Source organism: Cetorhinus maximus, chromosome 1 (genome assembly GCF_964194155.1).
Source record: "Cetorhinus maximus chromosome 1, sCetMax3.hap1.1, whole genome shotgun sequence".
In the NCBI taxonomy this organism is placed as follows: domain Eukaryota; kingdom Metazoa; phylum Chordata; class Chondrichthyes; order Lamniformes; family Cetorhinidae; genus Cetorhinus; species Cetorhinus maximus.
Window position 1 is genome coordinate 189,948,468 of NC_135879.1, and position 18,212 is coordinate 189,966,679.

General features: G+C 44.7%; 1 protein-coding gene across 1 annotated transcript in view; it reads left to right on the forward strand.

The window, feature by feature from the left end:
- The first annotated feature begins 4,727 nt into the window (after positions 1-4,727).
- Positions 4,728-18,212, forward strand: part of LOC144686069 (uncharacterized) — a 42,653-nt gene continuing 29,168 nt past the window's right edge. The window contains exons 1-2 of the mRNA XM_078551230.1: positions 4,728-4,836; positions 13,450-13,854. Of these exons, the coding sequence (XP_078407356.1) occupies positions 4,776-4,836; positions 13,450-13,854 (466 nt within the window). The 5' untranslated portion in view covers positions 4,728-4,775. The remainder of the gene's footprint in view (positions 4,837-13,449; positions 13,855-18,212) is intronic.

Genomic DNA, 18,212 nt, shown 5'->3' on the forward strand with positions numbered 1-18,212 from the left:
GAGTCCCAGCAGTATTAGACTCCTGTGCCCAGACTAATGGGTTCAAGCAGTGTCAGGGCTAGTTCAGAGAAAGTGATGCTCAAAGGTGTGACCTCCTGGAACAAAAACAAGCAGCCTTCATGGCCAGGCAGAACAACCAAAGGTCACAACTCAAGAACAGCTCGAGGCTGATGCCCAAAGACAAATAATGGAAGATAAAGGACATGTGGTGGAAAGAAAAAGACTAAAAGATCTAACAGTATGCTGAGCGTTATGACATGCAAAACTTTTTTGGAGCCACCAAGCCCATCTATAAACTGAGGTCAAAAGGACATAATCTCTTTTGCTCACAGGGTGGTATTTCTCTTCTTAACAATGACAATTTCATCTGTCAATTCTGGAAAGAACATTTTGAACAACTCCACCATGAATCTACAGTGGTAGTTGATACTGTCCAGGTTATCCCCCAGTACCCTGTGCAAAATTCATGGGAGAGCTGCAACAAGCAATCAATCAGATGAAAAACAACAAAGCCTGCAGATCTGATGGTATTCCAGCTGAGGTCTTTAAAGCTGGTGGATGTTTACTCACATCAAGACTCCATGCACTCACTGTATGAATTAGGAAGGAAAAAAACTCCCTACCACCACCATCCCCCGCCCCCATCCCACCAACTTCAGGAATGCGACAATGGTAACTATCTTCAAGAAGGGAGATAAATCATGCTATGGTTACTCTTGAGGTCTTGTCATTAGTAGGGAAAAACCCGACACGCATTCTCCTGAATCTGAAATGATCTTTGTTGTCAGACAAATCCAACAAAAATGTCAACAACACCACGAACTCTTCATTGCATTCATTGGCCTGTCCAAAGCATTTGACTCAGTAAATCGCAAGGCTCTGTGGATTGTGCTCCAATTTGGATGTTCAATAATCTGCACCACAATCCTACTATTGCTTCATGATTATATGAGTACAACTGAGTTGAGTGATACAGATGGCTTCAAAATCTGGACTGGGTTGAGTCAAGCAAGGCTATTTGATTGCTTCCACACTATTTACAATCAACCTGATGGTGGCTATTCACCTCATCAAAGATCAACTGCCCTCTGTCAGCCACCTCTTTCACCTGCTTATGCTTTGTTTGTGTCAGCATCACAGACTAACATCCATATTCCACCAACATTTATGAATGTGGTTAACAATGACCAGATAATCTGTCTTTTGTGATGTTGATTGAGGGATAGATATTGGCCATGACACCAGGGATAAACCACCTGCTCTTCTTCAAAATAGTGCCATGGAATCTTTTACATGCACCAAAGAAGGTAGATGGGACCTCAGTTTAACGTCTCATCTGAAAGATTCCACCTCTGACAGTGCAGTGCTACCTCAGTGCTGCACTGGAGTGTCAGCCTTTATTTTATGCACTCAAGCCCTGTAGTGGGACTTGAACCGGAACCTTGTGATTCAGAGGCAAAAATACTACCATCTGAGCCATAGCTGACACCACTGACAAGGAGATCCAATACTGGATTAGCTGCACCAGTTCAGCCTTCTATAAACTATGGCAGTGTGTGTTTGACAACAAAAATCTCCGCAAGTCAACTAAAGTCTTGGTGTAATGAGCAGTTGTCGTCATCATGCTCCTGTACTGCAGCAAGACCTGAACTGTATATCAGTGGCAATAAGAGTGCTAGAGAAATTCTATCAGCAATGCATCTGCCCCATCATCTGGATTCAATGGGAGAACTGTCAAATAAATGCTAGTGTCCTTCTTGAAGCCAAATCCACGAGCATTCAGGCAAAACTCCTGCAAAAATCAACTTTGATGGACTGACCACTGTCTCCACATGGCTGAAAATTGTCTCCAACACCAGGTCCTGTTCTCTCAACTCTCAAATGGTCAATGTTCCATGGTAGGACAAAGAAACCACCTCAAATACTTTGAAGCTCTCCTTGAGGACACAACAGTACTGACATTAGCATCTGGGATAGCTTCCTACCAATCGTTCAGAATCGTTCAGTCCCAATGTTCTAATGATGAAGCACAGCAACAGCAGAGAAGGAACAAAGAGGATGCAAATCCTGAACTCCAGATCCCAATACATCATGGGACATCCTGCTCCATGTACCCAAAAATCAGCTGATCAATCACATGGAGACCATGGCAGAAACTTGTGATCCTGGGTAGACATCATCCTCAAATCAAGGGACCGTTGATGATAACGATGCACAGTAACCCTAATTCAGATCTTATCACATTCCCTCTTACACTGACCCCACATAATACCTTACAATTCCCTACTCTAGTGCTATTTATCACCCGCAATTCTCTGGGCACCTTGATTTTCCCATCTGATATTACTTCCTGATTCCTGCACCCTTGCCAAGTTAGTTTTAGCCCTCCCCAATAGTACCAGCTATTGAACACAATGACCTATTCTTTGCTCATCCTCATTTTCATACCTTAATTTGGAATCCTTTAAACTTCTCACCTCTCCCTTCACTGTCCTTTCTAGCTGTTCTGTTAAGTATCTGTAGTTATGCACATTTCTGGTTCCAATTTTGACTCTCTTTTGATGATGTTATAAAATACACATACCCTTGTTAATGTTAGGTATGCATATATCCTGCCTATTCCTTGGTATGATTACCAATACAAGGTTTTATAAAATGGTTATGTTTTGGACAGTCTTTTTTAATTTAAGGTAAAACAGAACGCCCTGGAAAGGGATTGTGTAAAATTGTATTGGACTCTGCCCGGCAACAGGTCAGATGATAGTTAATGTGTGGGCATGGGGCCCAGGTCAAGACTGACTGAAACCCAAAGTGTCATATTTTCACCTGATCATTGTTATGACACAGCAGTTGGTAAACGGGGAGTTATTTAAAATCCCAGAGGGAAACTTTAAACAACTGTCATAACCTATATTTTCAATTGGTCTGTTTGAGGTGCATCTCTGAATTCAGAAATGAAACCACAAAGCCTCCAGAGATTTTTTATATAAATTAAATTAAACATTTATTAATTTTACAAGGTATTATGCACATACACATCTGCAAATACTACCATAATAACTATTAAACAAATCCCCAAATTAATCACTCCTAAAATCTTCACCAAGGCAACAACAACCCATAGACTTTAAACAGACACCAGGCAAAGTACATTTTATCTTACGAATTCAAAATGAGGTTCCTTTCAATTTGATTCCTTTGCGGACAGTGAAGGCTTACAGGCGCTTAGATATCACATGCCTCTAACTTCCACACACAAAACCCTTCTGTATATACCTAGCCTTCCCTTTGAATGCAAATTCTCATTGTATCACCAGGCCCTTTGAACTCCACCTCTTCTAATAATAAAACCCCTTTCATAGTAGCAATTTTATTAGTAATGTAAACATATTGCTTGGTGCCTCTTAGCTAGGTGCAAGATTTCACCCCCAGTCTCTGAATGGTTTATTTAACAAAATGCAAATGTACCCACTACATTACTGTTTACATCTCAAAACTACTATACATCATAGCACCCAGACGAGTTGGCTTTAATCCAATTAAAACACACACACTCATAGGCACAGACCCTACTACAAGTCCAATTTCAAATAATTTCCAATAACATTATATACATTAATAGCTTCATGACAACATGAAGAGAGAGGCAGCTGTTTTTGCTTTGTGCAGACTTACAGGCGTTCTGATTAAAAAACACCCGGAGAGAGAAAGAGTCAGGGAATCAGCCACTCTTGCTAGCAGTAGGGAAAAGCTATTCTCTGCTAGCTCACAGGCAAAATGCTGATGGAAGCTGGTCCTCTGGTTAAAGAAAAGGAACCACCAGAGATTTAAGGACACTGGAAGATTTATTCTGGTGAGGCCGAGAGAAGGAATCATCGAAGTGAGCCTGGCTGCTGGAAGTTGATACAGGAATTTTCAGAAGACTGAGGGATTGGACATTCAACAGTTACAACTCAACAAAATAGGGAGACACAATCCCATTGGAAACTGGGAGTAATTCTGAACCATTTCCTGTAAAGACTGTAATTCTTTGGAGAGCATGCTGCAAAGTATAAATGCAGCAGGGTGGCTTGGTGTGTATTAATAGGCAACTAATACTCTAAACTACAGAAAAGGGATTGGTTTGTTTAGTCCATGTTGCTTTTTGTTTGTCTGTTACAGTAAAAGTCTTAAGACTTGAGATCTTGTTGCACATTCCATCAAGTTGGTAAATGGGGGATTCAAATTTTATTAATGTTATTGTCTCTATGGGGATCGTAACAGTTTGAAAACATTATTTTAAATAAGAATATCACTCTAGGGACTATTGTCACATTGCTTAATCGGAATGTTTCAATCATCATCAATAACATCTATTCATCTGTAAATTCATCCTTACAAATGTTTTTCCCCCCAGAACTGACTCAACCAAACGCTAGAGGGCCCATATCAAACAAAGCTGTTCAACAATTTAGTCTGTTACTTTAAGTTCCAGCAGTCGGTCCAGTTTATCTGCTCCAAGAAAGCAAATCGTTACAAAATTATCACCCAACCTTGAAGCGGGACCTAATAATACAACTTGGTAACTAGCGTTTTGCGAAGAGAAATCCACAGGGGAAATTCTTAAACCTATTTTAATTGTTGACGATATTTATTATCTTAGCAAAGAAAATGTTCAGCTAAAAGCAAACAAAAAATAGTGTTCATTCTGTTACATAATTACAACAATAGCCACCCCCCAACCCGCAGATATTACCGTGAGAACGACGTGAGAAATCAGGAGAGGTGAAGCTACAATGAGGAGTGTCACGTTGGTGCTGTTTCTCTTCTTTTTACTTCAAATAGCGGGGTTTGAAGGTAAGGCGGATTCCTGTTTATAGATGAGACTTCATGCAGGATGCAAAATTTAACAAGATAAAACAAATTTGTGATCCAGAACCAGGACAGCAAACATTGCTTTCTGTAATGTAGTGCCACTGGTGAAAGATGAATAACTGTACATGTAGGTGGCCAACTGCACGATTTTAATGGCATGGGGAACAAAATATAAAATTCTGTTAAATTAAAAGCGTCATAATAATTACCCACAGAACTGTTTTAACTGGTATAATATGTTTATTGTTTAGCGCGTCTATCGAAATTTGTTTTATGGAACAGATTTTGTCTCCCTGTTCCATCATATGTTTATAATTGTATATATTGCCTCTCCTCAATCTTTCCTCTGACATATGTCACTTCACATTTCTCTGCATTAAATTTCATCGGCCATGTATGTGTCTGCATATTTCACCAGTCCTCCTGAAGTTTGCTATCCTCCGTTTCATTGTTTACTACATTCCCAAGTTTTGTCATCAGAAAACATTCAAATCATACTCTACACCCCAAAAGAGTAATGGTCCTAAAAGACAACTCCTGATTACTTCCTTCCAATCTAGAAAAAAACGTTCAGTACTTTTTTTTGTTTGTATGGATGCATGCGTCACTGGCTAGACCAGCATTTATAGCCCATCCCTGATTGCCTTTGAGAAAGTGGTGGTGAGCTGCCTTCTTGAACCGCTGCAGTTCATATGCTGCAGTTCATGTGGTGTAGGTACGCCCACAGTGCTGTTAGGAAGGGAGTTCAGGATTTTGACCTAGCGACAGTGAAGGAACAGCGATATATTTCCAAGTCAGGATGGTGAGTGACTAGGAGGGGAACTTCCAGGTGGTGGTGTTCCCATGTGTCTGCTGCCCTTGGCTTTCCAGGTGGGTTTGGAAGATGCTGTTGAGGGACCCTTGGTGAGTTCCTGCAGTCTAGGTATATAGTCCAGGTCTTGCTGCATTTGGACATGGACTTTTTCTGTATCTGAGGAGTCACGAATGGTGCTGAACATTGTGCAACCATCAATGAACATCCCCACTTCTGACCTTATGATGGAGGGAAGATCATTGATGAAGCAGCTGAAGATGGCTGGGCTGAGGACAGTACCCCGAGGAGCACCTGCAGTGATGTCCTGGAACTGAGATGACTGACCTCCAACAACCACAACCATCTTCCTTTGTGTTCGGCACAATCCAGCCAGTGAAGAGCTTTCCCCCGATTCCCATTGACTTTAGTTTTGCTAGGGCTCCTTGATGCAACACTCGTCAAATGCTGCCTTGATGTCAAGGGCAGTTACTCTCACCTCACCTCGGGAGTTCAGCTCTTTTGTCCATGTTTGGACCAAGGCTGTAATGAGGTCAGGAGCTGAGTGACCCTGGCTGTGTAAATGGCGCTTGATAGCACTGGCGACTGCCTTCCATTATTTTACTGGTGATCAAGAGTAGACTGATGAGGCATTAATTTCCAGGTCTGATTATCCTGCTTTTTGTGTACAGGGCATGTATGGGCAATTTTCCACATTGCTGGGTAGATGCCAGTGTATGGAACAGCTTGGCTAGGGGCGCGGCAAGTTCTGGTGAACAAGTCTTCAGTACTATTGCTGGAATGTTGTCAGGGCCCATAGCCTTTGCAGTACCCAGCACCTTCAGCCGTTTCTTGATATCATGTGGAGTGAATCGAATTGGTTGAAGACTGGCATCTGTGATGCAGGGAACCTCTGGAGAAGGCCGAGATAGATATGGTTGCTTCAGCCTTGTATTTTCCACTGATGTGCTGAGCTCCCCCATTATTGAGGGTGGAGCTATTTTTGAAGCCTCTTCATCCTGTTAGTCGTTTAATTGTCCACCACCATTCATGATTGGATGTGGCTGGACTGCAGAGCTTAGGTCTGATCCATTAGTTGTGGGATCACATGGCTCTGTCAATTGCATGCTGCGTCCGCTGTTTGGCATGCGAGTAGTCCTGTGTTATAGCTTCACCAGGTTAACATCTCATTTTAGGTATGCCTGGTGCTGCTCCTGGCATGCCCTCCTGCACTCTTCATTGAACCAGGGTTGATCCCCTGGCTTGATGATAATGGTAGAATGGGGGATATGCCGGGCCATGAGGTTACAGATTGTGGCTGAGTACAATTCTGCTGCTGTTGATGGCCCACAGTGTCTAATGGATGCCCAGTTTTAAGTTGCTAGAACTGTTCAAAATCTTTCCTAGTTAGCATGGCGGTAGCGCATCGCAACATGATGGAGGGTATCCTCAATGTAAAGGCATGACTTTGTCTCCATAAGGACAAAGTGCGGTGTACGTTCCTACCTATACTGTCATGGACAGATGCATCAGCGACATGTAGATCGGTGAGGATGAGGTCAGGTAGGTTTTTCCCTCTTGTTGGTTCCCTCACCACCTGCTACAGACCAAGTCTGGCAGCTATGTCCTTTAGGCATCGGCCAGCTCGGTCATTAGTGCCACTCTTGGTGATGCACATTGAAGTCCCCCACCCAGAGTACATTCTGTGCCCTTGCCACCCTGAGTGCTTCTTCCAAGTGGTGGTCAACATGGAGGAGTACTATTTATCATCTGAGGGCTGTGGGGGATGGGTGGCAGTAGGTGGCAATCAGCAGGATGTTTCATAGAGCTTTACAGAACAGAAAGAGGCCTTCAGCCCATCGTTTCCTTGTTCATGTTTGACCTGATGTCATGAGACTTCATGGGGCCCAGAGTTAATGTTGAGGACTACCAGGGCAACTCCCTCCCGACTGTATACCGCTATGCTGCTACCTCTGCTGGGTCTGTCCTGTGGGTGGGACAGAGTACACCAAAGTCTGGGACTTTATCTGTAAGGTATGATTCCTTGAGTATGACTATGTTAGGCTATTGCTTGACTAGCCTGATAGACAGCTCTCCCAAATTTGACACATGCGTTTAGATGGTAGTAAGGAGGTCTTAAAGCAGGGTTGACAGGGCTGAGTTTGCCATTGTCGTTTCCGGTGCATAGGTTGATGCCAGGTGGTCCGTCCAGTTTCACTTCTTTTAGACTTCGTAGCAGCTTAATACAACAGAATGGCTTGCTACGCCATTTCAGAGGGCATTTAGGAGTTATTGCTGTTGGTTTGGAGTCACATGTAGGCCAGAGCAGGTAAGGACAGCAGATTTCCTTCCCTGAAGGGGCATTCATGAACCAGATGATTTTTACAACAATCAATTCATGGTCACCATTACTGGGACTAGCTTTTTAATTCCAGATTTTTTTATTATTTGAATTTAAATTCGACCAGCTGCCATGGTGGGATTTGAACCCATGTCCATGGAGTATTAGCCTGGGCCTCTGAATTACCATTCCAATGACATTACCACTACACCATTTGGAAGGACAAGGGTAGCAGACACATGGGAGCACCACCACCTGGAAGTTCCCCATCAAGCCACTCACCATCCTAACTTGGAAATATATTGCCGTTCCTTCACTGTCGCTGGGTCAAGATCCTGGAATGCCCTCCCTAACAGCACAAATAAATATAAAAGCAAAGAACTGTGGATGCTGGAAATCCAAAACAAAAACAAAAACAAAAATATACCTGGAAAAACTCAGCAGGTCTGGCAGCATCGGTGGAGAGGAGCACAGTTGACATATCGAGTCCGCATGACTCTTCAACAGAACTAATTAAAAATAAAGAAGGGGTGAAATATAAGCTGGTTTAAGGGTGGGGGGAGGTTGGGACAAGAAGAGCTAGGTAGAGGGCCAGTGATAGGTGGAGATAACCAAAAGATGTCACAGACAAAAGGACAAAGAGGTGTTAAAGGTGGTGATATTATCTAAAGGAATGTGCTAATTAAGGGCAGAAAGCAGGACAAGCAAGGTACAGATAGCCCTAGTGGGGGTGGGGTGGGGGGAAGGAATCGAAAAAGTCTAAAAGTTAGAGATAAAACAATGGATGGAAATACATTTAAAAGTAATGGAAATAGGTGGGAAAAGAAAAATCTATATAAATTATTGGAAAAAAAACAAAAAGGAGGGGGAAAATCGGAAAGGGGGTGGGGATAGAGGAGAGAGTTCATGATCTAAAGTTGTTGAACTCAATATTCAGTCCAGAAGGCTGTAAAGTGCCTAGTCGGAAGATGAGGTGCTGTTCCTCCGGTTTGCGGTGAGCTTCACTGGAACAATGCAGCAAGCCAAGGACGGACATATGGGCATGAGAGCAGGGTGGAATGTTGAAATGGCAAGCGACAGGGAGGTCTGGGTAATGCTTGCAGACAGACTGAAGGTGTTCTGCAAAGCGGTCACCCAGTCTGCGTTTGGTCTCTCCAATGTAGAGGAAACTGCATTGGGAGCAACAAATGCAGTAGACTAAGTTGAGGGAAGTGCAAGTGAAATGCTGCTTCACTTGAAATGAGTGTTTGGGCTCTTGGACGGTGAGGAGAGGGGAAGTGAAGGGGCAGGTGTTGCATCTTCTGCGGTTGCATGGGAAGGTGCCGTGGGAGGGGGTTGAGGTGTAGGGGGTGATGGAAGAGTGGACCAGGGTGTCATGGAGGGAACGATCCCTACAGAATGCCGCCGGGGGGGGGGTGAAGGGAAGATGTGTTTGGTGGTGGTATCATGCTGGAGTTGGCGGAAATGGTGGAGGATGATCCTTTGAATGCGGAGGCTGGTGGGGTGATAAGTGAGGACAAGGGGGACCCTATCATGTTTCTGGGAGGGAGGAGAAGGTGTGAGGGCGGATGCGCGGGAGATGGGCCGGACATGGTTGAGGGCCCTGTCAACCACTGTGGGTGGAAAACCTTGGTTAAGGAAGAAGGAGGACATGTCAGAGTAACTGTTTTTGAAAGTGGCATCATCAGAACAGATGCGACAGAGGCGAAGGAACTGAGAGAATGGGATGGAGTCCTAACAGGAAGTGGGGTGTGAGGAGCTGTAGTTGAGGTAGCTGTGGGAGTCGGTAGGCTTGTAATGGATATTGGTGGACAGTCTATCACCAGAAATTGAGACAGAGAGGTCAAGGAAGGGAAGGGAAGTGTCAGAGATGGACCATGTGAAAATGATGGAAGGGTGGAAATTGGAAGCAAAATTAATAAATTTTTCCAGGTCCTGACGAGAGCATGAAGCAGCACCGAAGTAATCATTGATGTAACGGAGAAAGAGTTGTGGGAGAGGGCTGGAGTAGGACTGGAACAAGAAATGTTCCACATACCCCATAAAGAGACAGGCATAGTGGGGCCCATGCGGTTACCCATAGCCACACCTTTTATTTGGAGGAAGTGAGAGGAGTTAAAGGAGAAATTGTTCAGTGTGAGAACAAGTTCAGCCAGACAGAGGAGAGTAGTGGTGGATGGGGATTGTTCAGGCCTCTGTTCGAGGAAGAAGCGGAGAGCCACCAGACTATCCCAGTGGGGGATGGAGGTGTAGAGGGATTGGACGTCCATGGTGAAGAGGAGGCGGTTGGGGCCAGGGAACTCGAAATTGTTGATATGATGTAGGGTGTCAGAGGAATCACGGATGTAGGTGGGAAGGGACTGGACAAAGGGAGAGAGAATGGAGTCAAGATAGCAAGAAATGAGTTCCGTGGGGCAGGAACAGGCTGACACGATCGGTCTGCCGGGACAGTCCCGTTTGTGGATTTTGGGTAGGAGGTAGAAGCGGGCCGTCCGAGGTTGGGAGACTAACAGGTTGGAAGCTGTGGAAGGAAGATCTCCAGAGGAGGTGAGGTCAGTGACAGTCCTGGAAACAATGGCTTGATGTTCTGTGGTGGGCTCATGGTCCAGGGAGAGGTAGGAGGAAGTGTCTGCGAGTTGACGCTCAGCCTCTGTGAGGTAGAGGTCAGTGCGCCGGACAACAGCACCACCCTTGTCAGCGTGTTTGATGACAATGTCAGGGTTGGACCTGAGAGAACGGAGTGCAGCAAGTTCAGAGAGAGACAGGTTAGAATGGGTGAGAGGAGCAGAGAAATTGAGACGACTAATGTCACGCCGACAGTTCTCAATGAAAAGATCAAGAGAAGGTAAGAATCCAGAGGGAGGGGTCCAGGTGGAGGGAGAATATTGGAGGTGGGTAAAAGGATCCGTTGAACGGGGAGAGGACTCCTGCCCAAAAAAGTGAGCACGGAGACGAAGGCGGCGGAAGAAGAGTTCAGCATCGTGCCGAGCCTGAAATTAATTGAGATGAGGGCGTAAGGGTATGAAACTAAGTCCTTTGCTGAGCACTGAACATTCAGCATCGGAGAGGGGAAGGTCAGGGGGTATGGTGAATACACGGCTGGGGCTGGGATTGGAAGATGGGATGGGGACAGAGGGACAGGCAGGGGTGGAGGGTCCTGGATGGGTGTTGGTGTCGATGAGTTGTTGGAGCTTGCGTTCCTTTGCACTTGAGAGAAAGAGAAAAAGTTTCTTGTTGAGGCGTCGGATGAGACGAAGAATAAAATGAAACTGGGGGCACGCGCAGCTTTGAAAAAGGATGCGGCGGTGCTGCTTGAGGGAGAGGTCGAGTGTGTTCATATGGTGGCGCATGGCACTGAGTGTGGATCTCAGAATGCGACGAGAACAGCAGTCCGAGGAGCGTTGTATGTCCCGGAGATACCTGTAATCCTGGGTGGGTTCGAAACATGAGGGATGGAATTTCAGTTGAAATCCACGTGGGGTAAGTCGGAGACGGAGACAGTCACTGAGAAAGAAAATATGGCTGTGAAAGCGGGTTTTAGTAAACACCTTGTCAAACTCCTACACCACATGGACTGCAGCGATTCAAGAAGGTAGCTCACCAGCACCTTCAAAAGGGCAATTTGGGATTGTCAACAAGTGCTGGCCTAGCCAGTGAAGCCCACATTCCATGAACGAATAAAAAAAAACCTGTGATTCTGTCTCTGAGCCAATTTCATATCCATGTTGCTGCTGCTCTTTAATACCATATGCTTTAATTTTGTTAACAAATTTATTACTTCATCACTTCATGAAACACTTTTTGAAAGTCCATGTGGATAACATCAGTTGCATTACCCTCATCAATCCTCTTTGTTAACTCCTACAACACAAGTTGAGTGAGTATCCATTCGTTCTTCGAAGGGGCTATGGAGTGTGATAGCGCAGTGCCCCTTTGATGACCTGCCTTAATGGGCATTGTGTGCCCATTTGTCCTACAAGAAGATGCAGAGGAGAAAGCTAACAATTGAGGAGTGTGTGCCAGATGGGAGCAGTGAAATAGAAGATGTGGAGGTATGTGGCTGTTAAAGAGGATGGAGTATTAAGATTATACTTTTAAATAACCGTGCTGAATGGAGCTGGATAGCGATAGTGCAAAGAACATTGTAAAGGGTTTGTTGTACAAGTATTGATTGAAGAGGAGGAAAACTGTCTCTATGGTGGGCAAGGAAGAGAATGGAGACATGTCCAGTGCACTACCTTGCCTGTACTGCTGAGGTTATGGAAGTCTTGCAGCACAGTACTGTAGTCCTGGGAATAAAGGAGTTAGCACTTGGTGCCAGTGCCACCTTCCTCCAGCTAACAATGAGCTTCTGGGCATCTTCCTAACACACCGGGAACTCTGTTCATTCTAATGTCAATGTCTTCCAGTTCTGCCCAGTACAAAGGGTGATCAAATGGACTCTCCAATAGACAACAGGAGAAAACCTTGGAATTATTTAAGAAAAAGATAGTCGCTGCATTGGGGAAATGTAGGGTGTTTCTGGATGAACTAAGATGGGCTGAATGGCCCTTTCTCATCCAGTATTATCTTGTGATCTGGATTTCAATAGTTAGCAGAATATACTATGATAGATATTTCCTCTTTTTTATGAGAAAACATTTTGCTGGGAGCAGAGAATTCTTGCCCAGTATTCTGCTTACATATGTTACAATACTTTACTGTCCTTTAACAGCACATGATTGCTGCTTGTTAATGAAGGATCAAACAATTCTCCTGAAGCATTGCTTCACTAAACTGAACAATTAACATTTATTTCCAGGTTGGTTAATGTCAGTTCCCCACCTTTTCTTACCCAGATTTTGTCTCTGTCTATCCAAACATACATATAACTCATAAAAACTTCAGAAGCCAAAGGTATTGCATGTGCATCATGAATTTCATCAGAATCCAAACAGATATTGGAACTCTGATCCTATCCTAACCCCACATGAATAAGTGAATAACTGCACTGCTTTAGCAGAACTCCAAAAGAAGGCAGGAAGAAACTTGTTTTTATATTCCTGTCCTATGAGTTCATGATTTTACATTCTTGTCCTAAAATCTTATCAAGGAGTTAATTAATTTGTTGGAACAAATTAATTTGTTAACCAAAATTATACACTGACTAAATTTTTACAAACCTGTAGAATTATAAGCATGTTCACCTGGGCGTAATTACTTTGATGATAACGGAACAAACAATTTTAGCATAAAACTGATTTTGTGAATTGAAGAAGATCAGAAAGCACAAAATTTGAAAAAGCCATTGTTCATCATGCCCATTCCTTCAGAATGTAGGTACTACGTAATATTACAAAAAGGAAATGAATAATTGTGTATGCATATTTTAGCCACATGTATATTTAATGCTTCAACTATTCCTACATGATGTATATTTTTATTTATGCTGTTTTACATTTTACTTTGTTGCTAAATATCCTAGGCTTCAACATCAAGAATGTCCGTCTAGATAAATGTATCCGTGCAAACGATGAGAACAATAGAATATCTCTCACTGAATGTAACCCAGATTCTGAACAGCAGCAGTGGAGATGGGATTCCCGCCTAAATTCCATAGTCAGCCTTAAAACTCAGCAATGTCTAACTGTTCATAAAACTAATGAGTTTGGAGCTGTGAAACTGGAACCTTGTGCCAGTGGTCAACGTCAGGCATGGATGTGCAGCAAACGGGGTCATTTAACTCTTGAAGGTTTCAGTTTGCATCTCAATGTAAAGCACAAGACGAACAAAGTCCACGTCTCACATGAAAAAGGCAAATTAAGCAAGTGGCGAACCTTCAAAGATAAAATCATCTGTACCGAGACGAATCACATTTGGCCACATGAAGGTACTGCAGGAGCTTTAGTCTCAGATCCGTTTGTGATATCAAGTAAGATTAAGATATTAGTAGCATTCTAATAAACCATAGGAGTGATATAGAAAATCATACCTTCATCTCTGTTGTATGTTCAAATTACATATTTGATTTTCAGTAAACCAAAGAGTTCCAACTTAACTATCAGACATCATGACATACTCTCTCCACAGATGCTTCCAGACCTGACGAGTATTTCCAGCATTTCATGTTTTTATTTCTGATTTTCAGCATCCGCATTATTTTGTCTTTGTATCATGGCATCCAAATTATTTCCTTTTCAGTTCTCTAGACTAAGATCAATATTTTATGTATAATGCTTATTATTCAGTTACTCTTTCGAACAATTTTAATCTGGATTAAAATCAAGGTTTGTTTGAAGTTTTATGGGCAGAATTTTCCCGTCCTGTCACGCTGGGGCGGGGCCGTAACATGCAGAGAGCCATTCAAAAGTCCATTGACTTCTGCGGGACCATAAAATCCCATCGGCAAAAAATTCCATCTGATGGAAAAATGTTCTGTCAGCAATTTTAACATTGTTTGGAAAGTTTCTGGGGGGTAGAGCTTGCTAACAACAAGACTTTTATAAATGCAAAGTCTTGTGAGAAAGCTTTCTCAGCTCAGGAGAGATTATAGTCTAGAAATTGAATCGTTTTCAAATCCGTCCATGGCCTTGTCCCTCCCTCTTTCTTTGCTCCAGCAGCACAACCCTCTGCGATATCTATGGTGTTCTAATTCTGGCCTCTTGAGTATCCTTGATTTTAATTGGTGTATCTTGGTGGCTGTGTCTTCTGCTGCCAAGGCACTAAACTCTGGAATTCCCTCGCTACATCATTCTGCCTCTCAAGCTCACTTTCCTTCCTTAAGATTATCCCTAAAACTTACCACTTTGACCAAGCCCTTGGTCATCAGCTTTGATATCTCCTTATATGACTCAGTGTCATATTTTGTTTCATAATGCTCTTGTGATGTGCCTTGGAATGTTTTATTGCATTAAAAGTGCTATATAAACACAAGTTGTTGATGTTCGGAAAATTCAACATAAAATCAGGAACAGAAAGAGAACTAAAGAGAAAAAAAATTGAATTATAAGAGAGGAGGAAGAGACAGAAAGGTAAAGTAGAAACAGTGTAAAAAGATTTAAATTTTACATTCTTTAACTGTTGTGACACATGTAAATGCTGAGTTGTTCAAATCCCAGAGGGAAACTTGAGACAACTGCCACAACTATTTTTTTTTGCAATTTATCTGTTTTGAGATGCGGATAATAAGACCACTGAGCCTTATAAGTTTTTACAAAACTAGATTAAACATTTATTAATAAGAGAAATGATTTTAAGCACATACATATGTCTACAAATTACTACTATAATAACTTCTAAATCTCCTAATTAATCTGATTCCCAGTTATACATTCGTTAAGGCAACAGTAAGACACACAGATTTTAAAAGTCCCAGGAAAGGAAACATGATACCCTGAGCAATCTAATCAAAGTGAGTTTCCTTAACTTCAGTTCTTTGTAGACATCAGCTTGAGGCGTAGATGCTGAAGGCTTTTCACACTTGTTACATCTTAAAATGCCTACCCTTACACACAGTCTTTGCTTCTTTATACATATTTCCCCCCTTTGAATGAAAATTCCCATTGTTTCACTATGTCTTTGGACTTTACCTTTCTAATAATAAAAACCTCTCATAATACAAATTTTACCGGTAATCTTTGGGGAAAATAAACACACTGGGGAGAATTTTTAGCATGTTGGGTGGGCTGGGCAGGAGCCGAGCACCGCCCATGATTGGCATCGCACCACTATTTTACATGGGTGGGCCAATTAAGGCTGGCCCAGCATGATTCGCAGTTCCCGAGAACAGCGGGAAGCGGCAGGTGGCAGCAGGAGCCCAATGGCCGCCAGGTCCAATGGCGACCCGGGGGCCTGTTTTAAAATGGCGCAGGCAGCCTTCCAAAGGCTGCCAACGATGGCGCACAGAAGGATGTCCAAGAGCGCTCTTGGAGAGCAGGCCAGGCAGGAGGGCAGATCAACGGGGCATTGTGCCCCAAGATTCTCAGATGAGTGCCTCGCTGTCCTCCTCGAGGAGTAGGCACACGGCGCGAGATCATCGTGCCAAGGGACGGAGGGAGGAGGCCCCTCACATGATGAAATGTGCCTGGGGGGAGGTGGCAGAAGTGGTCAGCTCCCATGATGTGGTACGACGCACCTGGGTGCATTGCTGCATGCGGTTCAACAACCTCTTGCAATCGGGAAGGGTGAGTACCGTGATGGCATGGGTCACTTAGCACAGCAGTTAGGTTGGCCCCTCCCCGGCCATCCCCCAATTCAGAATTTAGTTATTGCATTGATTCATTCACTACATGTGGCCTTCGCTGGGTGGGCAAGCATTTATTGCCCATGCCTAGTTGCCCCTGAGAGGGTGATGCTGAGCTGGCTTCTGTATCCGCTGCATGTGGTGCACTTACACCCACAGTGCTGTTTTGGGGGTGACCTCCAAGATCTGTACCGAGGTGCAGTGCTGGAACGCCAAAACATTTCAAAGTCAGGATGCTGAGTGACTTGGAGGGGAACTTCCAGGTGGCGGGGCAGCCATCCATCTGCTGCTCTTGTCCTTCTAGGTGGTAGTGCTCCTTGCTTTGGAAGCTCATACAGTGAGTGGCAAATGTGATGGAGGCAGCATCTGGGCAAGGGAGAGCCCTGGCTGCGCGGAGTGAGTGTATGGCGGCTCCAGGGTCACGAATCGGATGAGCCCTGCAATGTTTCACTCAGGTGGGGGTGGCCAGGCTGCAATGCGATCCAGGTACAGGGTGGACTAATCAATGGCTCTTCCCTCCTTTCAGGGGAAGACCGCACACAATAATGCAGAACAGATGCAGACTGGCGGAGGGCAGCCCCACCTACTCATACTCACCAGATATGAGCAGGAGGCTCTTGAGCTGGAGAGGCGCCATGCGGCCAGGTCTATTGGTAGCAGTGAGGTTGGGGTGCCAGGAGGTAAGAGTGCCGTGCACTGAGGTCACAATGTCTGTCAGTGCAAACATTCCACTGTTGACTGTTTATTGATTTCAGCTTCCAACCTGGGTTTCCCATTGATTATGGAAGGAGGAGAACATCCTGATCCAGGGGCCAGGCATGCACATTAACAGCATCACAACTTCAACTAATCAAATGTCCTTATCCTTCCTTTCAGCCTCACTGGAGCATGCCCGGACTCAGGAGGCAGAGGGACTGCCACTATCACCTGAGATCCCTGAAGATATACATGCACCAGCGTCACACCCTCTCAGCCAGGCAGGCATCAGTGCAGATACCAGCACCACGGTGGGGATAAGATCTTCGGCTAGTGTCCCGGGACACAGTGCTGAGGGCACTTCACACTCGCTTGAGGTGCAAGCGGACAGAGAGAGTGCCTATGGCGCAGGCAGTCGGGGGACTGCTGGGAACCAGGAACACGCTCAGTCAGTGGCTGATGATGTGTCTCTGGAGTTGTCCCTGAGGCAGCAGATGCTGGAAGTCTAGCAGGGTCTGCGGGAGGATCTGGCGAAGATACATGAGGCAATGCATGTCATGTTCTCCGTGATGGAGGAGTCCATGCGGAGCATCAGCAATGCATTTAACCTCATAGCCGAGTGCAATGCTTCCTCCATGGAGAGGGTGGCAACTCTCATGGAGAGGCTCCTTCAGGAGAACAATCAGGACTTCCTCGGGATGCGCTCGGACCTGCAAGCACTCACAGCGACATTGATCTCATCTGGTCAGTGTCAATGTGGGAGATGGATTGGGCACCTAGTATCCCAGCTAGGTGCCCATCTCTCCCCGGTGAGCAGGAAAGTCTGAAGCGATCTCAAGTTGGCGCACGAGCTGCCTGTTGTCTCTGCAGGCTCCTCTCAGGGCGCTCCGGATGAGGGCAGCAGCTCCTCCGCCCCTCTGCCAGTGACTGTGGCATCTGATGAGGCTGCGGCAATTGGCGAAAAGCCAACTGTGGAACTGGCCACTCCCTCCCAGGCGGGGCCAGCACAGGCTCCACAGGCCAGAGGATGCCCGCCAAGGTCATCAAGGCCAACAGGACAGCAGAGTCAGCAGGCTGTCTGCAATGCCAGTGCCAGCAAGGGGGGGAGCACCTAGACATAGCACTCGCAAACGTAAGCGTAAATCACCTTAGGCACAATATGGGCTCATCACTGGTGGTTTTCTGTTGCCCCCGTATTAGTTGCTTCTCATTCGGTGTGCAGCTCAACACCTTTTAATACATTTTCATTTTCTGTATGCAAGTTAGCAATCATTAAATGTTTTAGTTCTCAACAAGGCTCTGGGTGCTTC